Raw genomic sequence first — 18509 nt, 5'->3', positions numbered from 1 at the left:
ACGCCCGACCGAGAACGATTCTCCGCACGACCCCGCACTACCGGTGCGGGGTTACGGGTACACAGCAGCCGGCAGTCTTGCCAGTGGTATATCTGCGTGCGGGGTACACGGCAGCTGCGTCTGAACCGATCTACTCGTGCCCTCCCACCCATGTCGCCGACACCTATCCAGCCAGGACTCGTCCATCTCATCCTGCAATATATCGCACCGCCTTCGCAGCTCAATCAGCCTATACCGCCGCATCTTATCTCCAAATCCCTCCTTCAGAGACATCACTTCCTTCAAATCTCCCTAGATGACCCGAAGGAGTACCTCTGCTGGCCTACGTCGCAAGGCCGTGCCATAGACCTGCTTGAAGACTTGCCGCGGCAGTTGGATGACGAGCCTGCCTCGTATCCTGTACATTATACCTCGGATGCAGAACAAGCATACGCGCATGTCGAACTGCCCTCGACTGGCTCTGACAAGGCTCGAATGGTCTTTGAGTGGGACGAAGCCGATGGGTGGAAGTATCACGATTTAGCTTTGATGCCATTCCCGCCTGGCAGTCGCGCGGCGCCACAGCAGCCCGACGACGTGAAGGAAACAAAATATGTTAAGCCCACCGTCCCGCTCGTTCCTGCGGCGGCCTACGTTGCTGATGCGTACGGCGGCGAAGGCGAAGGCGACGACGATTATTGGAACGCGTACGGTTCGCAGGACGACGCTGCATCATTCAACGACGATCCGTTCATGGCTAGCAAGGATGCGGAAGCAGGAACGGAAGATGCCTATTGGGCGCGCTATTCTTCAGTTCATGGTGAGTGTTCTTGCTCGCATTTCGTCGTGGAGTGCTTCTTTCTATGATTACATGATCCATCGGATACGGGCGGACGATCCGGTCGGAAGTCGTCTAGTTTCGCCGCCTTGACTAATTATTCTCGGCCGCATTTTTCTCTCTCTCATACTCATACTCCAGGACGAAACATGGTTGCTGACAATACAATTTGCTAGGTACCGCCGACTCTACTCGCCCTTCCCCCCTCCGCAGCCCAAACGCAAACTATATCCCACGGACCCTGAAGCCAACTCCGGGACCGACTCACCCAACCCACTTCCCGTCCCTGCTCGTTCTGAGTTGTATCGCTCGCACGGAGACATGCTACCCATCTTTGGGTCCCTCGCTCCGCATGGGAGTTCCAGATGGGATCCTGCCTCGCCTCGTGCCTTAGCCCAACTTCTTGCAGAAGTGCCGCCTCGAGCGACCCCTTCTCCGAGCCCACTTTCCACGTCAGAGACAGGCGAAGTCGACTCAGACATCTCATCGCCCACCGTCGGGGGGAGCAACGGAAGCGACGAAGGAAGCCCCGGTTATATTTCTGGCCTTGAAGATAGGCCGTTAGCTGCCCCTCGTTCGTTGGCCATGTGCACCGCTGCTGACAACGACGAAGCGGAGATGGGGGCTCTACGTGATGGCATTCGGGGGATCTGGAAGCTTTGGGAGATGGGCCGCAAGCGTAGTGGCGTACAAGAGTCGGAGGACACTAAAGAACGGTTCGTGGAGGTCGTCAGGGATGTGATATCCTTATATTAGGTGGTGTCGGTGGTACCTTCACAACGCATGCTCTGCCACTGGATGGATCAGGCTGCGACCATCTCTGGATCCTACCTAGGCTTCAGTTGCATTTTCCACTGGGCTCATGCTACGCCATGCATCTGTACTTGACATGCTGTACAACTCTCAAATACACCCTTGTACACTGAACACTCATTCAGCTGCATTTTGACATTGTCGAAGGTTCGTCGGAGACTCCAAGGATCCTCCCAGGAGCTACATTGGCAGCGGATATAGCGGACATATGTGCGATCGGTGGGTACCGGCGCTACGGGTTACTGCATATGGACAAGCATGGGCCAGAGCTTCGATCTGTGCTTTGTCCTGCGACATCCACGACACAGTATACAAGACAGTATCGCCTTCGTGGTGCGGGGACACCAAATTTCTTAGCCAGTCCGTGGCCCCGGTCAGGCTATGGATGAGGAAAGCCTGCAGAGCGCGACGCTTCTCGATACCTGGTGAGTCGACTTCCGCTTGTGGGCAATGCGAAGACTGATGAGCGTAACTTCCCGTACGTCTGTCTAAGGGAGCGACTTCTCAATGAACAGACTAGTAAGTCTGTTCCCGCCGCGGTTGGCATTGTCTATTGATCAAGCTGCTGCTTCCCAGCGTTGTTCCGCCAGACCGCGACGCGCAATGCGGAGCTGGGCACGCGGGTAGAAGAGCTTGAGCGTGAGCTGTCAGTGTGGAAAGCTGCGTTCAAGACTACAGACGAGGAGAAGAAAGTTCTGCTCAAGACGGTCTCGAGGCTCGAGCGGAGCATTGGCTCATTGAAGGTACGTCAGTGCTCGCCTGGGGCGGTATCATCTAACCTACATTTGAAACACAGGATGACAATCCTCTCATCCTCTCTCTCATTGATGGGATGGGAACATATTCTCACAAGATCTATTAAGACTTGGCCAAGCGGGCGGCCGTCAGGCGGCCGCGCTCCTTACGAAAGGCCTCACGGACCACCTTACGAGCATTGATTCTCCGGATGTCGGACGTGGGCAGCTCTGGCTTACCATATACTGCAACAAAACGGGCCTCCTGGAGACGTTGTCACAGAATAATGTCTGCGATGCAGAACACTTCGAAGCCTTCATCATGGGCTTCAACCAAGCGTCGCCTTTGTTCTCCATGGTAGACGTCGGGAGCGGCAAGGAGGCTGCTGATGCCAAAATCAAAGGTCCGAATGCTCAATTGTATGCACTTTAGTCGACGTTGACGACCCCCCTTAAGAGTGTCTGCGGGTATTCAGTCGCTTCCCACAGACATCCAAAGTATTTTTCGGAGGTAAGCACGCCTACGACTGCCATGCCATGTGGCCTGTGCGTGACATACTCATCAGGTGCACACGACAATGGGTACACATCTACCCTCAATTACCTGGCAAATGAAGGCTTGCTCGATAAGGTCATCCTCTTGCGAGGCTATAAAGAGCTCGCATACGAAATCAAAGGCCTGCAGCTGCCTCACATCGAGATTGATGGTTTGTTCATGAAGAAAAAGCTATACACACATCCATCCAAGAAGACCAACAATGCTCCAAGTATCCCGGGAACCCCGTCTCAAACATTCCATGATGTGGAGAAAACGCGTAGCAAATCCTCGACGCCCGCAAAGCCGACCCCGCCGAAGAAAGTAAAGCATCTGCCCGTTGAGCAGGCGCAGGTGTGTTGCAACTGTGTCACCGCATAGAAGTCTTTCTGATGTTCTTATTTAGCCTTTGCACAAAAGTATGTGCTCTTCTCGCGAAACGTACATCTGATGCTCACGGTATCGCAGTGAGGCCGCCGCCATGCAACTTTCATTACCTCGCGGAGTGCAAGCAGGGACAAAACTGTCGCTTTTCTCATGGCTATTCGCTGAGCCCCACCCAACTTCTGGAGTTGCGTGACAATGCGCGCAAATGGCCTTGTCCATACGTCAACAGAGGTACGTCGGCTCCATCGCTGTGTCCACACTCTCACTCTCATCATCCTGTAGGTCAACGCTGTCCTTACGGCGAGGATTGTGTGATGGGCCACTACTGCCCGAAAGGTCCCCGCTGCGTCTTCGCCAGACAGGGTAAATGCAAATTCTTGGCGAGTGAGTCTGCCTGTTACATCCGACTCTGTATGTGTCTGAATGCAACTATCCACAGAGGAAGCACACATCCATATACCGGAAAGTGTCTTCGAGACTAGTAACCGATCAGGCGCTCCTCCATCTAGTCCGTCATCGGCGCCGACCGGTTCTGGTTCACATATATCGCCTCTTGCGAGTCCATTGATGTCATATGGGATGACTATACTTGATGACGGGGAAACAGCTCAGCCAGGTATGTTGTCATCGCACAGATTCTCGTGGGAGTGGGAGTGAGGCTGACTTGTGAAAGCGCCCTACCACTTCATGCCCAATAATAGCGATGCTCAGCGGGTACACAATTACTACACAGCCTTTACTGCGGATGCAGGTCACTGGGTTCCCGGACAATACTGAGGCACATGATGTACGAATATCTTATCCATACTTTGTCAAATGGTCTGCATGTTCTGTTTCGGCTTCACATCTAGGTTGGGAGCATGATTCGTCGCACAACAACGTACACCGCAGCGCAATTTATATGCAGTTGATGTAATTTGAGTATCACTATCAGTCTTACACATCTGTTATCGAGTAGACTGGGGTCGTATCATGCACTTGCAATGCTCTGCGATTTCCAGTCATTGCTCAGTGGTCTCAGCCACAGACGCGACGCGCTCCTCGGCTATCACGCGCCCACGTGATTCAAGTTAGGTTCGAGTCGACCGTCGCGCTCTCAAATGTGCCGTGGTCTGCTACTCCCCTGACTCTACTTCGTGCTTGTCTCCTGCTTGCTATGGACTACGATTATGACGATCAATGTCGACTTAATAGGGAGAGCATGAACGCGGCTCTTAAGGATATACTAGGGGACATTACCATCGTGCCCCCGGCCGTCAAGAGTGCGCCCAAGAAGCGGCGTGCGCCGAGAAAGCGCAAGGCATCCTCTCCCGAGAGCGACGGCGAGAATGGGGCGCAAGAGTCAGCGAAAATACGCCGTGTCGTGGAGCCTGAGAAAAAAGGCGAGACCAAGGAAGGCAGTCCAGAGTCGACGGGATCGCGCAGGAGTGGGCGCAACCGCGACAAGTACAGTGCCGATCAGTCTGACCAGACAGGCCTTACTCTTGTTAGCGTGCAGGCCGGTCTAAACGAGATCGAAGCCGAGTCCAGGTCGGTTAGCAATCGCGTACACGACCCGTGAGTGTTCCTTGTGCAGCCTTCGAGTTACGGAGACTCAACCCCTGTATGAAGAAAAGTGTTCGGCGCGATACCTGGAATCAAGGTTGGTACATGGTGGATGACCAGGTGCGCTTGGGTTCGGCCACGATCGTGATATTTCTCTAATGAGTATCGTGTCTCGTACTACCAGAGAAGAATGCAGCATAGACGCGGTCCATGCGTGAGCATTCCAGCCTCTCATCATTCACCAGGGCTACAGATGGCTTAACCGGATTTTTTTAGACCCTGGGTGGGTGGTATTTCAGGTGGCCGAGACGGCGCGTGGTCAGTGGCCTTGTCTGGGGGCTACGAAGATGACGTAGATCTCGGAGACGCGTTGTAAGTTTGCATTTGCGTTATTGACTCACTGGCTGACCCAAGGATGAATGTAGCACGTACACAGGTGCAGGTTGGTCGTTCTCACTGTAAAGTCGGAGTTGCAGCTGATAGGGCAACAGGTGGCCGCGATCTTAAAGGGACGAAGACTCAACCGAAAAACGTATGCATCCTTCGTTGTTGCTACCGTGCTGACAGTTAAGTTGGAATTTTGGACAGCTACGTACTGCCCTCAGAGCTCCCACCAGTCTTTCGAGAATAGGCTGAACAATGCACTTAGGGTTCGTCTAGGAAACGCATGTCTGTCGTATAATAAATAGTGCCTCACAAGTGTGCACTAGAAATCATGCGAGACCAAGAAGCCTGTCCGCGTTATCCGAGGATACAAACTCAAATCGTCTTATGCCCTGCGGAAGGGTACCGCTACGATGGTCTTTATACGGTAGAGAAGGTGATGCACAGCGATTAGTGGCTGTGTCTGCTTGTGCTACAGCTTGATGCACGTTTTCGTTTTACAGGCTTGGATGGAAAGGGGGCTTAATCCGGGAGGCTGGAAAGTCTGCAAGTTCGCGTTCAAGGTGCGTTGATGGGAACTCGAAGTGCAAGGGCTACATAATCATCGTTCGCAGCGAGTACCAGGTCAAGCACGGCTCAAGTTCAACGGGGACGAGGGGAACTCATCCTCGGAAGACGACGATGCTGATGAATCGAACGACAGAGCCAACTCGGAGGATAGTGAGCAGGAGGATTCAACCGAGGAAGCCGACGCAGATTAAGACTCGTACCACTTTAGTCGGGATCCGCAGGCTAAACAAAAACGCATGTGGTGGGACCGTATGTCGCTTGCGCATACCCTAATCTTTTTGTGGGGATATATACCTTCGTATCTTGTTAGTGTTGTCCATATATGCACCTAGACACTCAGTCATAGTTATCGCTTCTGAATCCTGCTTTCGACGTCAAATTAGACTACACACATTGTCGCGCAAGGAGCTTCAAGATATTATAGCATCTGGTTGGAAGGCGACATAACTGCATGCAATGTCAAAATAAATGTGTCTATTGCACGTCCATCCAGGTTCCTCTACGGCAGACTAGTAAGACATAAACAAAATATGATACTACAGCGACCGGAGAAGCGACGTAGTCGGTGCACAGTTTACTTGATCTTGTTGAGCTGTGGATAGACGGACATGAACAATTGAACTCCATGCATCGACAGCTTCGGGCCATACCTTCTGAGTGTTGCGGAACAACGCGTTGTCCAGCGTGTCCGCCTTGTTAGTGATATTGTCAATCCGGACGTTCTGCGTATCGAGTTCCTGACCCATCGCCGTCCCAAGCGCCTTCAATCTCTTCGTCACATCCGAGATCTCATTCAGGTTATCATCCAACTCATCCTCGAGCTCGTCATCAGACCCAGTCGACTCGAACTGGTAACGCTTGCGCTGTTCCTTGCGCGTGTTGAGCTCAGCGGCAGTCTTGTTGAATCGGCTGCTGCCGCCCTCGCCGTACGTCTGCGCACGCCCCAGACGATCCTGCGTCTGGCGAATATCCATCATCGCTTTCTCCCGCTGCTCACGCTCCTCCGTGTAACGATCCTGAATCTTCGCCTCCTGCGCTGCACGTTTCGCATCTTTGTTGAAAGTGATGACGGGCCGAAAGATCGAACGGTTGAGCTGCTTCAGCTCGTCCGTCCTGTCCTCAGCACGCAACGAGTAGCCCTTGGATACATCGAGGTGGCGTTCAGTGTCCGCCAATTTCTCTGTTTATACTTCAGTGAGGCAGATCCCCATGAGTAGGACCGAGAATTACTTACCTGACTGAGAGCCCAGCCTCCCAACGGTGTTCCTTGCAGTCTCCTCCGCCTCACGGGCCAGCCGAAGGGCGTTACGAGTTGATGCCAAACTCTCCTGCTTCGTCGTCCTGATCTGCTGCTTAATCCCTTCGACCTCCTCCTCGCTCTCCTCCCCAGGGGCGGGCTCGCGTCCGCTCGCAGGTCCATCATCGAAGAAACGGCCAGAGCCTGCCTTCTCTGGATTGTAGCCAGAGAAGAGCTCGCCGCGGTCTTTGTCGACGTTGCCACCGCCACGGCTGTAGACGTCTCCAACAGCATCGCGCTTTGCATATCGATCATTGACAGCACTGGTAGATGAAGGGGCATGGGGCGTGCTGTAGGGATCGCCATCGCGACTGGGAACATATGTGCTCGACGTCGACTTTGTGTAGACGGCGGAGGGGTTAGGAGAACGGTCGCCCTTAGCACGGGAACCCATCAATTCGGCGCGGGAGGCCTGCTCCGAGGCGACAGGGGGTATAACGGGGGTGTTGCCGCGCTTGAACCAAGACATTGTGGATAAAGGTCGTGAAAAAGTAGAAGGGGATGGCGAGAGCAGCAAGATAACTTGAACGCGGTGGTAGGTGTAGAGTGTGGTACCGCCTCGCTTGATGAATGCAATATATACTCTACCGCTCGCTGGCACGTGCAGATCCGTATTGTCGCGCTGGCACTGACACCGTATCCAAGCATTCGATGCACAACTTCTACTGCATTTCGACATGCACCGGAGATGCTGTACAGCGTCCTCCTAGATATTATTGTTACTAATGTGGAAGAGAGTAACACAAGCACAGCCACAGCTACAACAAGGGACAAGTGCAGATCATCCGCAACAGCGATCAGTCAATACACGAGGAGAGATCGACGATACAATCATGACTTTGTCCGGGCACGTTTGCCAGTGATATCCTTGGCCTGCTTTCCGACCACAGTGACGCCCTTCCCACTCTTTACTACGCTCTTCAGCGCCGCTTCCTTCTGCCTCTTGACACTGCTGGGCCTCCTAGACTGCGCAAACTTGTCCACGCTCTTCTCCAGTACATCCCGGGCTTTCTTCTTAGCCTTCTTCTCCTTGTTACGGAGAGCACGTTTTTGAGCGGGTGTGAGCTCGCTCTTCGCATGGAGATCGGTTGCGGACGGTGGGGCGAAGACTTCCTCGGGCGCAAGCATAGAGGAGGTAGACATGGTCGTAGGGAGCGCGGATTCCATCGACGCTGCTGCGACGTTTGATATGGTGGATATCGAACCTTTGGGCTGATAGATGCCGATAGTCAGCGGCACCGCTCGTTCAAAAGGCAAACTGTACATACCGCCTTCGGTGTGAAGTGAGCATTGCATAGTGCGTCGAGCTTCCCCGAGATCTGCTCCCACAGCTTCTCGACCTCTTCGTGCTCCTTTTTGAGCTTGCCATCGCGATCCTCGCCTGCAACGCCTCCGGTCTGCGCAGCCGTGTACTCATCCTCATATATCTCAGCCAGCGACTGCTTCGACTTGGTGTCCTGCAGCTCGAAAAAGCGAGATGGTAGGAAGGGCTTGTCGTCCACCGGTCGCCGCCGAACAACATCATCAAACTGGTTCTCTTGAATGCGAGCTTTGATACGCTCCTCGAGGCTCTGCACGACCTCCTCGGTGATGATAGGCACGGACTTCATCAGTCGTTCATACTCCAGGTCTTCTTCCAGTAAGGAGTTCTGCGGTCGTGAACGTGATGTTGCCTCGCCCATGAGCGTCCACTCCTTCTTTGCGACGTTCTCAGCCTCCAGCGCGGCTATCTCTTCTCGGAGTGCAGCCATGCGTTTCTCATGCGTAGTCATGTCTTGACGTGGCATTCAGTATGGGCGCGTGCTCGAAATGTGGAAAGAATACAAACCTGGCTGCATGTCTTCCTCTTCCGCGAACAGGTCATCCTTGAAGCGTTCCATCGTCTGAAGACCGCCATCCTCGCCCTCGACAGCCGTACTGTCATCCTCATAACTTCCCTCCTCGTCATCGACCTCACTGTCCTCTGAGCCGTCATGTTCTGAGTTGTCTTCGTCCATGGACTCGGACCCACTGCCAAAGTCGTCGTCATCCTCTTCGTTGTATTCGAAATCTCCGTCTTCCTCATCATCGTCGTCATCGTCATCATCCTGGGAATACAACGACGAAGTAGGCAGGTTTTTGCCCCTTGCCTTGATCTTCTTCACTCTGACTTGCTCGTGGAAGCGAACGCTTGCTCGAGGTGTCATAGCCTTCGCTTTGCCCTTCCCCTTCACATTCGCCCGAGGATCACGAGCAGGAGGGTCGAAGAAGTCCTTGTAGAACAGTTCTGCATGTCGGTCTGTTAGACTAAACCAAGTCCGTATATGGAGACAAACGTACCACCGCCGCCATCTTCTAAGACATCCTCCTCGAAGGCCTCCCCAGCGTCGTCAACTGGTGCAAACAAATCGACGTCGTCTTCCATATTCTCATCCTCATCATCGCTGTCCTTCTTGCCCTTGCCAAGTCTGCCTTTGGACACAGCCCCAGCCTCCGCTTCCTCAGTCTCCCGGTTGAAGGCCGCAAGGTCAAAGAACCCGTCGTCCAGCTCTGGGTGGCCGACACCTTTGCCCTTCCGTTTCGGGGGTCTGGGGGGTTGTCTGCTGAAAAAAAGCGAGGTCTCTTCCGTGTCGAGATAGAGCGGACGTCTCTCCTTCGCCTCGCTCTCCTTATCCTCCTCGTCCTCCTCGTCTGAAGGGTCACGGAGCTCAACGATATCTTCACCGAGGTCTTCATCCGGGTCGTCCTCGGACTCATCATCATCCTCCTCGCCTTCATCGCCATCCTCGTCATCATTGTCGACGTCCATGCCTTCGTAGATCTCCATGCCATCGTCCTCGGCCTCCGCTATGATCTGTCTCATCCTCCTGATACCTTCCTCGGCCTCGGCCTCTTCTTCTTCTTCTTCCTCCTCCTCCTCGTCTTCTTCTTCATCGTCGTCTATTGTTTCGACCATCCCATCAAGCGCGTATTGGAGGACACGACAGACATTCTCAGCCCTCAGCTCCAGCTGGGACCATATCTGTTCCTCGTCCATCCCTTCGACGAAGAGCTCGGTCAATGGTGTCGCCTCAAAGTCCGGAGCATCTTCGTGCGACTGAGCGGCGTTCTGGGTGCGAGCGGCGGTCTGCGAGCGTGTCTGTGGCGCAAGGGAAGGAGAAATGGACGACAACAGCTCAGTAATGTGTCCCCTAGACTCTGCCTCGGACTTCAAAGCTGTGAAGATATCAGCCAACGTCCTACAGACTGGGTTGGTCCATCACGCACCTATGTCATATAGGTATTTTGTGGCTTTGAGTGCCTCAACTCGGAGGTCACTGTCGCCGACCGCCAGTCCCTGTGGCTTCTGGTCAATGAGCGTAGAAAGCCTCTCAAGTTGCGGAGGAAGAGATGTTTCTTCCATCGCCATTTTTGATACGCTTCAAAGCGGTAGAGGAGTGCAAGTGAGCGTGAGTAGCAGCCACTCCGAAGCCACAATGAGCCAAAATTTGGTACCCGGATTGGAGGCACAGTGTTTGGTCGTGTTGTGCAACAGCCTCTTCCCGCTACGCCTGCCCGATCACGATGGGATCTTGAGATCTCACTTCGCAGTGGGCCGAGTCCGAGTCTAACTTCCGCGCCAAGTTCTGGTCAAGTTACAACAACGGCGCAAAACACTCCGACAATGGCGTGGAAAAACAGACGAGAGCGTAAAGTTGGACTCGGAGGACAAGCCATGAGGAAGATGTAAAGACCGCCTGGTACTCGAGTTGGCACAGTACTGCCGCCGCGGCGACGGTGAGTTCATCGATTCAACAAGCACTTGCGAGAGCGTCTTGCTGTCGTATGGCTACTGTGATGCAGCTCGAATAGGAGACAGGTGTATAGTGCATGGCCTGGACTGGCCCAGAGTCATCTGGCGACCTTCACCTCACTCGACTGGAATGGAGGAGCATTGACTACGGGCGCCTCTTCCGAACTGAGAACAATGAGCGTGTCTGCGGCAAATCCCGGCGCCCCTCGTTACCGTCCAAGCCTGTGCTGCTTGTCCCCGAGTCTCTTGTTTGGTAGGCCTGGTTTACTTCTTGCTATTGTTCTTCGGCAATTGTGCCTACAATGCCCAATGATCATGATGATTGCAAGCGAGCTCTTCTCTGGTGGCCCTTTCGTATATAACCTGGGTCTGCAATGTCCGCTCCACTACTTCATCCTCCTCGTCTAGCTCTGGGAGCATCTAGCCAGGTGCACGCGTCTTGTTCCGGTAACGAATTCCAGTCCTTCCTTCAGTATCACGCTCTCTAGCTGGTCTACCTGCTCTTCAAGTATCTTCACGTCGAACGTCAGACACCATGATCGCCGGTCTCTCGAGATTCATCAACACTCTGCTTGCGCCTTTACTGGCCGTGACCGCATTAGTCCTCATCCTGTTCGCCTACCTGGCACCAACGCTGATGTTGCCGACACAAGTCTCTCTCCTGACTGTCTCGCCGTCGACGGCCCTGACATCTCCGGGTTCATCTAATTCGTCTGTAGATGGACCAACGGTCTTCTTTGGTGCCCTTGGTGCGTACCGCCGGTCTTGCGATATCACCTCGTCTCACCCTGACTGCTTCACAGGCTCCTGTGCACGGGCTAATGCTAAGGCTATAGTGAACTGCACCGCGCCCACGGTTTCTCCCTCTTACGGTGCGGGACGTCTGCTGATCAATTGCGCACTGAGCTAAATGTCTCTTAGACCTGTCTGTGTTGCCCTCAAATGCACCGGATCTGCTGGACGCGCCGACGGCCACTACACCCGTATTCATCGCCATCTCCCTCGCGCTTACTGTGATCTTCCTTTTCATGTTCACCTTCACCGCGCACCGTGCATACCTGGGTCGAGCCGGTGTGATGTTCGAGCGCCCGCAAATCCAGCGGGCTACCGCCTGGATCGGTTTCCTAGGCTTCATCATTGGTACGTCTGGCGCTGCCCTGCCAGAAGTCGCTTTTGCTCACGCGGTGTCCTTGTAGGCATTACCTCTTTCCTCGTGCTCTACATGTGGTTCACGAAGGCTGTCGATGACTTCAATGACGACATCAAAAAGACTGGCAGTGACGCCCCCCAGCTTGTTGCCGCTACAAGCAATGGCTTCATCAGTGAGTTGTTTAACGAAGGTGTATCCTCGAACGTCACTGATCCTGGAGTAGTGGTTTGGGTTGGCTTCGCGTTCTACGCAGTCCCACTGGTCAGCTCCCTCTCCAAGCTGCACGTCCTCACTTCCGGGGGCAAGGCGTGAGATCGGTTACAGCAGTGCTCGCGAACATGGACTTCGCTCGGCTGGACATTGTACAGGGTTTTATGTAGCTTTAGACTATTGACGTTCATCGCGCTTCTGTATCTTCTAATGCGGTCTTCTACGTGTAATGCCCACAGGGCTGTAATGGAACATTGCTTGGATTTACATATGCGTGGGATGGCTCGCCTTTGCGTGCTCCCATACGACAGCGCATATCTCTCACTCGTTTACTTAAGCAGTACGCAGTGACAAATGAGGGCAGGAATGCAGCGTGAATGGTCATGAATTGAAGACCAGCATGATACACAACAACGTAGTCATCCACTACATACATCAGAACGCAGCCGGCTGCTCGTATGACTGCGAGTACGCATCCGGCGGTGCCTGGTAGGCACCCTGCTCCTCCACTGGCGGCGCCGGTGCGGCGACGATAGCAGGCTCGCGCTGCTCGGATGTGGGCTCCGCAACGATCTTGTCGAGAGGAGGCTCGAGAATCTGGACGGAGTCGGGAAGAGGCTTGCGGGGACCAATCTGGCCCTCGGGGTCCCATCCCTTCATGCTGCACAAGAGGTCAGCGGTCATCCATATCAGGCAAGAAGCAACGGTGCGTACATTTTGACCTTGATACCAAGTACACCTTGCCTGAGCATGACGTGCCTGACGGCGTAGTCGACATAGTCGAGTGCGGGCTGACCGGAGTGAATCATGAAGCCATCGGTGAACTTCATGGACTTCGCACGGGCAGCACGGAGCTTGCCAGAGACGACAACCTCACAACCCTTGGCACCCGACTCCATGACGAAGCGAAGGACACCATAGCAGGCCCTACAATAAAGCTCGATAAGACTCTGATCAAATCTAGCGAATGGGCAAACGCACCTGCGGACAGCGAGACCACCGAGGAGCTTGTACCTCAAGCTCTCGCACTGTGCAATAGCGGAGAGACCACGGTACTGAACCTTCTCGGCGTAAAGCTCGAGAGAGTTCTCAGGGAACTTGAAACGCTTCTGCACGAGGGCAGTAAGCTCACGGATGCGGCGACCCTTCTCTCCCAGAACTTCCTGGGTGTGGGTGGCGCGGATGATGATCTAAACGGTTCGGTCCGCTCAGCAAGACGACTAAACTCGGATGGCAGATGGAGGCGCACTTCAGTGCGGGCGTGGGTGACCCGGACATCGCAACCAGAGTAACCCTCCTCGGACAGCTCGCGAGTAAAGAAGTCGTTGAGCTCCGCACGGAAGACACCGTCGGCGACGAACTTGCGCTTCTTGCTAATCTGGGTGGCCATTTTGGTTTGCGGAGGAGCCTACGTGAAGATGAGAGTCAGCCCGTGTGAGCGTCATCCGACTGAAGAGGAGCGCATCCAGCTCTAGTTGTGCTCGTTTCTCTTCGAACGACAGAGCAGAGCCCCGATGGGGCGGCATAGAGTCGATATACACACCTTGAGGAGGGATGCAGGTGTCCGGACGTCGAGAGTCTTGACGACAGCTTGTGTAGATCGCTCGCCTTGCCCAAGGATGATCGCTCCTTCTGTGACATGACAAAGTGTGACAACTGCGTGACGGACTTCCTAAGCGCCGGCCAACCTGCCAGTGTCCATAGTAGTCCGAGTCCAAGTGTAATTTGAGGCTTGTGCCGTACAGTCACAAGAATGCGCACCGAGTAGTTATCATGCGTCAGGCTCAGTTAAAACAAAACCCGTTTTCCAGCAAGCGCAGAAGGTACATTCTGACGCGATGCAAAAACACTGCAGCGCCGATTCAGCCTGATGTAGTGTCCCTACTCTAACTCAGGCAGCTCTTCTGAATCAGAGTCAACGAGATTCGTTCACGAAGACTCCTGCTCCTCCCATCCCGCTGCCGATGCACATACTTGTGCATAGGATGCTCCCTCCTCTACGCCTGAGCTCTGCAAGACCAGTGACGACTTGACGTGCGCCAGCTACAACATACGCGTTAGACAATGCTATCCGAAAAGCATGTGTTGTCGGACTCACTCATGCCTAGAGGATGTGTCAAAGCGATAGACCCACCACTAGACACGCAAGTTCTGAGTCAAAGCACGAACACAGAAGAATGCAAATGATGCTCACTTCGGGTTGATCTTGTCCATAGGAATCTGCAGCTGTTCTACGCAGTACGCGAACTGCGACGCAAATGCCTCGTTGATCTAGGTGACGTTGAATATCCTCACGGAGTGTGACTACGTACAATGAATTGGCTCACCTCGTACACATCGACATCTTCCTTGGACAACCCGGCCTGCGACAGGACTTTGGACACAGCGGCAACCGGAGCGATGCCCATGTACTTGGGCTCCACACCTGCGCTTCAATGAGCGACGAAGATACATTGACGGCCCTGAGCGACTCACCGACGAAGGTGCTGGTAACATACTTGCCCAGGATCTCAAAGCCTTCTTTCTCCGCACGCTCGCGAGTCGTCAGTATGCAGAGCGCGGCACCATCGCCCAGACCACTCGCATTGCCCGCCGTCGTGGAAGCATCTCCCCAATCAGGGAACGACGACTTCAACTTCGAGAGTCCCTCGAGCGTAGTCCCCGGACGGATGGTATCGTCAACCGAAATCACCGCACCTCGCAGCTCGACCGGTATGATCTCGTCTGCGAAGACGCCGGACTTAGTAGCCTGCAAACGACGAAGGTGAGTACGAAGTGGCTACTAGGCATGCTCTTGTCAAGAAACAGACCTTCTCGGCGCGACTATGTGAGATGAACGCGTACTCGTCCTGCTTGTGTCTCGGGACCTTGTACGTCTGGGCGACCATCTCAGATGTCCAGCCCATCGGCTGGACACAGTCGTGTGCTTGAAAATTAGCATCGACTGGCGGCACAATCTCGGGGATGGACGGGGACTGCAGGACATTGACCATGAGCTCAGCAGTAATGATGTGCGGAACATAGACGCACTTTTGGGACATGCTCTCAGCACCTACGGCCATTCCAAGAGTCATGTCACCGGCCTGAATTGCACTGGCAATGATCCTGATAGCCTGTAGGCCAGAGCCACAAAGTCGGTTGACAGCAGAGACAGGTACATCTGCCGGTACTCCAGCGGCAAGGGCTGCAGCTCGAGATATATACGTCGGTGATGGCGGATGGCACGTCCCTACAAAGGCTCGGTAATCAGCAACCCGATTCGCAGTACGCGTGCACAAAGCAAATGCACCGACGCAAATATCTTCGAGCTTGGCTGGGTCTAATTTGGTCTGCTCTAGGGTCGCCTAGGAGGTCATTCAGAAGGAAGCTCTTACTTGCCCAAGGTACCAGGACCGACCTTGATGAGAGCCTGCATTACACCTCGAGTTGGCTGGCACATGGAGTCCACGTGAGTGCGGCCCGCGAAATACATGGACCTGCCACCTGAGACGCGCTGACGACACATGGTGGCCACGAAAAGGAGGAAATGGCCCCACCGTGTCGACAGTCGTACGTGGCAGACAGGTGGTGTGCCAGCTGCCTACGAGGTGGGGTACACGTGGTTTTGACATGCGTTAACGTAGTACCGCCGTGCAAATTACATTGATATGAGCTGCATGCATGCGTTGAGCGTGAGGTCCTTGCGTCGCAGACAGCATTCTTGCAGTATTCAAGCACCCATTCACGATCACGAATCGGTATTCAATCGCATAGTAATGGTTCACGTCTACGCAGCCCACATTACATTGAACAGTTCGAATAATGCTCTATGAGTACAGTGAAATGAAATCCACAATTGAGCCCAGGCCCGGGATACACGCGTGGCACAGAGCACTAGTAGAACGAGGACTACTACGCAGGAGATCCGCTGGGGTTTGGCTGCGCATCATCTCTCTCGGTCGACGAAACAAAAGCCTCGTTGACCTGTTGCTGCCGTTCATCTACTACTTCATCTTCGGGAACAGCGTTGATCGCGGCGGGGTTATTGCCATGTGATGCCCTATCATTGTCGAGGATAGATCTAAAGACTCTATGGCACGATATCAGTACATAATGAATAGAAGCCCAGAAGGGAGACATACCGTGCAAGCTTTTTTGCGTCATTTCCAGCCGACTTGCGAAGACTAGTGAGATGGTCGTCGAGTGTGACCCAGTACTTGTTTGATTGGTCTTCTTCATCAATGAGGCGCTATAGGGCTCAGTCGGTGGAGTCCCTGACAGGATGAGCTCGTCGACGGAGCCGCGCTCGGCGTGGACACAGGTCTCGAGCGAGAGCGACGTCATGCTTGAGCTGAGGCTCAACGACGCCGACGCAGTCAAACCGCCCGTGAACCAGCTGAAGAAGCCGGAGCGTCGGGAGTCCCGACGCTCCGGCTTTTGGAGACGGTGCTTGCGGGCGTTGACGGCGTGGTCGTGTTGTTAGTCGCGACGCTGAGCGTGGACGACGCCGCGGAGGACGCAACAGATGGCGCATTGCTCCGCGGGGGAGAGTAGCGGGAGCCTCGCGCAGAAAGGGGGGAAATGAGAGACTCTGAGTCGGATATCATGTTTATAAGATACACGCCAGTGACCGATGACAGATGGCAAAGCAAGCAGACAGCGGCTGCACGGGAGAGGAGCCTAGTGTCTCGGAATGGCTGCACTGTAGCCTCGTGCGGAGGCCCAATGTCGGGGGCGCGCGGGGGCGGCGCGCTGGACGTGGTCACTTGATACGTGGATCTCACTTCGAAGGAGGGAGGGGCATCGAGCCACCGGCCGATACCGCATGCGCGCTCTCCTCATCTTGACAGTGGGTGGAGGCAAGGTGGAGGACCGCGGCGACAGAACCTGTCTCCTGCTGACAAAGCCGTGACAGCACGTTCCGCACAGGTTTTCCCGTCAGCTGTCCGACGCCTGGCTTGCATGTGCTCCCCACGTATCGAACGTCGTGTCCCGTAGCTGCTATCGCCACGTTAGACGCACGATTCGCCCGTTTCGAGGTGTAGCTCGTCCACCGGAATGTCCTTCAACTGGCCCTTCCTCGCGCGAGCCATCGCGGTACGCTTCGCGAACGTTATGACCACGTCATGGGGCTTCTTCTCGAGGAGAGCAGGGAGTCCTCGCGCTTGAGTCGCCATCGAACGTGTCAGTGGGCTTGCGCCCTGGCGTATCATCAATCTGGACAGCATGGTGGATGGAGGAGATGCTACATAGCGCATAGCCGGCATTAGATAAGTAGGCATATATCCATGTCGGTCATGACCGCAATTGGTTGTGCGCTCCCCACACGACGAGGTCACCCGGTTCGAAGTGAGGATCGGTCATCAGGACAGTCGCTTCCGACGGCGACCTCGCGTTCAGACGCTCTGTGCGACTCGTCTCAGACACGTTTAAATATTTAATCGGAGAGTCGACCGCTGGAGAAGTGCATGCCTTGCAGTAATGACGACCACCAGTAGTCTGCCGATATGATGTAATCTACGAGACTCTGGAGTAGACGGGACCAGTGACTACGTATATACAGGCTAGCATCTGACGGATATGCACAAAGCCCAATGGTACTTCTGCAAAGTTTGGTGTGTGCGATGTTGGTATGACCTTGCGCAATGCGACACTCCTCCACGCATCCCAATACATATCAAGTGAGGCAATCATCCAAGGTTCGGGATATCCTGAGTGGTTGGGTATGAGCTATACAGACATTTCGGAAATAGTAACGTTCCGACGTACCAAGGAACGTCAATCGTGCATGCCTATCGTAGGGATGTCTTCACCCGAGCCACCTCCTTGTCTTGATTTTGCTTTCCACGCCCGGTTAAGAGAGGAATAGCACTCCGGACAGAGGTGGTGTGCCAGTTTCGGCGAGCCACAACCTGGACAGTGGACGACATCTAGCAATGACACGTTCATGAGACCGGGGACAGATGTCTGAGCAATAGAGCAAACATACTTCGCTTGTCCTTTAAACCTTTGTTCGCGCTGCGCATGGCTTTCCGTGAATGCGAAGTCTTCTTTTTGGGTACGGCCAGCAGGAACGGAGGAAACAGCTCAAGCACTGAAGCTAAGCTTGGTAGTCTCCATTCAAATGACCGTGGCAGGAAAGCGGGTAACAGCGCAGCCGCGGACAGCAGAGGCCGAGAAGATGGCACGCGCAGGCTGGGCCATAGCATGCGAGACTGCTGTAATGCGACGGCCGCCATGGTCGTCGAGGAAGGATTGGACTGCACGGAACAGAATCATGTCGGTCAAGCGCTCCGCGATCAGAGTGCGCGTCTGT

At 54.4% G+C, this 18509-nt stretch overlaps 7 protein-coding genes across 7 annotated transcripts; 2 read left to right on the top strand and 5 right to left on the bottom strand.

The window, feature by feature from the left end:
* Nucleotides 1–150: 150 nt before the first annotated feature.
* Nucleotides 151–5467, top strand: B0H18DRAFT_1081778 (uncharacterized protein; the record flags this gene model as incomplete). Its single annotated transcript, XM_048031440.1, has 14 exons — nucleotides 151–803; nucleotides 994–1504; nucleotides 2221–2373; nucleotides 2519–2768; nucleotides 2822–2875; nucleotides 2931–3253; nucleotides 3728–3855; nucleotides 4481–4843; nucleotides 4898–4951; nucleotides 5016–5045; nucleotides 5108–5203; nucleotides 5257–5273; nucleotides 5323–5363; nucleotides 5420–5467. The coding sequence occupies 14 exons, from the start codon at nucleotides 151–153 to the stop codon at nucleotides 5465–5467; spliced, it is 2721 nt and encodes a 906-aa protein (XP_047900750.1).
* Nucleotides 5468–6359: 892 nt separating this feature from the next.
* On the bottom strand, nucleotides 6360–7551 carry B0H18DRAFT_950438 (uncharacterized protein; the record flags this gene model as incomplete). Its single annotated transcript, XM_048041952.1, has 3 exons — nucleotides 6360–6377; nucleotides 6436–6965; nucleotides 7020–7551. 3 exons carry the CDS (start codon nucleotides 7549–7551, stop codon nucleotides 6360–6362), a joined length of 1080 nt encoding a protein of 359 aa, XP_047900749.1.
* Nucleotides 7552–7729: 178 nt separating this feature from the next.
* Nucleotides 7730–10557, bottom strand: B0H18DRAFT_971643 (U3 small nucleolar ribonucleoprotein complex, subunit Mpp10). The gene is made up of 5 exons (XM_048043820.1): nucleotides 10329–10557; nucleotides 9402–10277; nucleotides 8911–9348; nucleotides 8351–8856; nucleotides 7730–8294 (listed from the first exon to the last, which is right to left on the bottom strand). The coding sequence occupies exons 1-5, from the start codon at nucleotides 10468–10470 to the stop codon at nucleotides 7914–7916; spliced, it is 2343 nt and encodes a 780-aa protein (XP_047900748.1). The 5' UTR covers nucleotides 10471–10557; the 3' UTR covers nucleotides 7730–7913.
* Nucleotides 10558–11058: 501 nt separating this feature from the next.
* On the top strand, nucleotides 11059–12542 carry B0H18DRAFT_204419 (uncharacterized protein). The gene is made up of 5 exons (XM_048037108.1): nucleotides 11059–11603; nucleotides 11658–11726; nucleotides 11776–11994; nucleotides 12051–12176; nucleotides 12228–12542. Exons 1-5 carry the CDS (start codon nucleotides 11390–11392, stop codon nucleotides 12314–12316), a joined length of 717 nt encoding a protein of 238 aa, XP_047900747.1. The 5' UTR covers nucleotides 11059–11389; the 3' UTR covers nucleotides 12317–12542.
* Nucleotides 12154–13806, bottom strand: B0H18DRAFT_971638 (40S ribosomal protein S3). Its single transcript, XM_048043819.1, has 5 exons — nucleotides 13758–13806; nucleotides 13464–13622; nucleotides 13196–13404; nucleotides 12929–13141; nucleotides 12154–12875 (listed from the first exon to the last, which is right to left on the bottom strand). The coding sequence occupies exons 2-5, from the start codon at nucleotides 13602–13604 to the stop codon at nucleotides 12650–12652; spliced, it is 789 nt and encodes a 262-aa protein (XP_047900746.1). The 5' UTR covers nucleotides 13605–13622; nucleotides 13758–13806; the 3' UTR covers nucleotides 12154–12649.
* B0H18DRAFT_971625 (putative 3-ketoacyl-CoA thiolase B) lies at nucleotides 13807–17607 on the bottom strand. The gene is made up of 9 exons (XM_048043818.1): nucleotides 17248–17607; nucleotides 15612–15623; nucleotides 15504–15558; nucleotides 15241–15443; nucleotides 15025–15189; nucleotides 14690–14963; nucleotides 14542–14639; nucleotides 14409–14485; nucleotides 13807–14307 (listed from the first exon to the last, which is right to left on the bottom strand). Exons 1-9 carry the CDS (start codon nucleotides 17473–17475, stop codon nucleotides 14130–14132), a joined length of 1290 nt encoding a protein of 429 aa, XP_047900745.1. The 5' UTR covers nucleotides 17476–17607; the 3' UTR covers nucleotides 13807–14129.
* Nucleotides 17608–18449, bottom strand: B0H18DRAFT_971623 (uncharacterized protein). The gene is made up of 3 exons (XM_048043817.1): nucleotides 18183–18449; nucleotides 17963–18123; nucleotides 17608–17904 (listed from the first exon to the last, which is right to left on the bottom strand). Exons 1-2 carry the CDS (start codon nucleotides 18430–18432, stop codon nucleotides 17972–17974), a joined length of 402 nt encoding a protein of 133 aa, XP_047900744.1. The 5' UTR covers nucleotides 18433–18449; the 3' UTR covers nucleotides 17608–17904; nucleotides 17963–17971.
* Nucleotides 18450–18509: the final 60 nt, after the last annotated feature.

Source organism: Fomitopsis serialis (genome assembly GCF_022376445.1).
Source record: "Fomitopsis serialis strain Sig1Antser10 chromosome Unknown B0H18scaffold_2, whole genome shotgun sequence".
NCBI lineage: Eukaryota > Fungi > Basidiomycota > Agaricomycetes > Polyporales > Fomitopsidaceae > Fomitopsis > Fomitopsis serialis.
This window is presented reverse-complemented; position numbering and strand designations above follow the sequence as displayed.

What these genes read in the sequence shown, in the direction of transcription:
- B0H18DRAFT_971643 (XM_048043820.1), bottom strand. Translation starts at nt 10,470, where the DNA reads ATGGCGATGGAAGAAACATCTCTTCCTCCGCAACTTGAGAGGCTTTCT. An exon ending in CTTAGAAGATGGCGGCGGTG is followed by an intron (nt 9,349 to 9,401) that starts GTACGTTTGTCT and finishes ACCGACATGCAG; the next exon opens with AACTGTTCTACAAGGACTTC. An exon ending in AGAGGAAGACATGCAGCCAG is followed by an intron (nt 8,857 to 8,910) that starts GTTTGTATTCTT and finishes TGCCACGTCAAG; the next exon opens with ACATGACTACGCATGAGAAA.
- B0H18DRAFT_204419 (XM_048037108.1), top strand. Translation starts at nt 11,390, where the DNA reads ATGATCGCCGGTCTCTCGAGATTCATCAACACTCTGCTTGCGCCTTTA. An exon ending in CACGGTTTCTCCCTCTTACG is followed by an intron (nt 11,727 to 11,775) that starts GTGCGGGACGTC and finishes AATGTCTCTTAG; the next exon opens with ACCTGTCTGTGTTGCCCTCA. An exon ending in TACAAGCAATGGCTTCATCA is followed by an intron (nt 12,177 to 12,227) that starts GTGAGTTGTTTA and finishes ATCCTGGAGTAG; the next exon opens with TGGTTTGGGTTGGCTTCGCG.
- B0H18DRAFT_971638 (XM_048043819.1), bottom strand. Translation starts at nt 13,604, where the DNA reads ATGGCCACCCAGATTAGCAAGAAGCGCAAGTTCGTCGCCGACGGTGTC. An exon ending in TCACCCACGCCCGCACTGAA is followed by an intron (nt 13,405 to 13,463) that starts GTGCGCCTCCAT and finishes CGAACCGTTTAG; the next exon opens with ATCATCATCCGCGCCACCCA. An exon ending in GGTGGTCTCGCTGTCCGCAG is followed by an intron (nt 13,142 to 13,195) that starts GTGCGTTTGCCC and finishes GCTTTATTGTAG; the next exon opens with GGCCTGCTATGGTGTCCTTC.
- B0H18DRAFT_971625 (XM_048043818.1), bottom strand. Translation starts at nt 17,475, where the DNA reads ATGCCTACTTATCTAATGCCGGCTATGCGCTATGTAGCATCTCCTCCA. An exon ending in AGAGCATGTCCCAAAAGTGC is followed by an intron (nt 15,190 to 15,240) that starts GTCTATGTTCCG and finishes AATGTCCTGCAG; the next exon opens with TCCCCGTCCATCCCCGAGAT. An exon ending in AAGATGTCGATGTGTACGAG is followed by an intron (nt 14,486 to 14,541) that starts GTGAGCCAATTC and finishes AACGTCACCTAG; the next exon opens with ATCAACGAGGCATTTGCGTC.
- B0H18DRAFT_971623 (XM_048043817.1), bottom strand. Translation starts at nt 18,432, where the DNA reads ATGGCGGCCGTCGCATTACAGCAGTCTCGCATGCTATGGCCCAGCCTG. An exon ending in AGGTTTAAAGGACAAGCGAA is followed by an intron (nt 18,124 to 18,182) that starts GTATGTTTGCTC and finishes TGTCATTGCTAG; the next exon opens with ATGTCGTCCACTGTCCAGGT.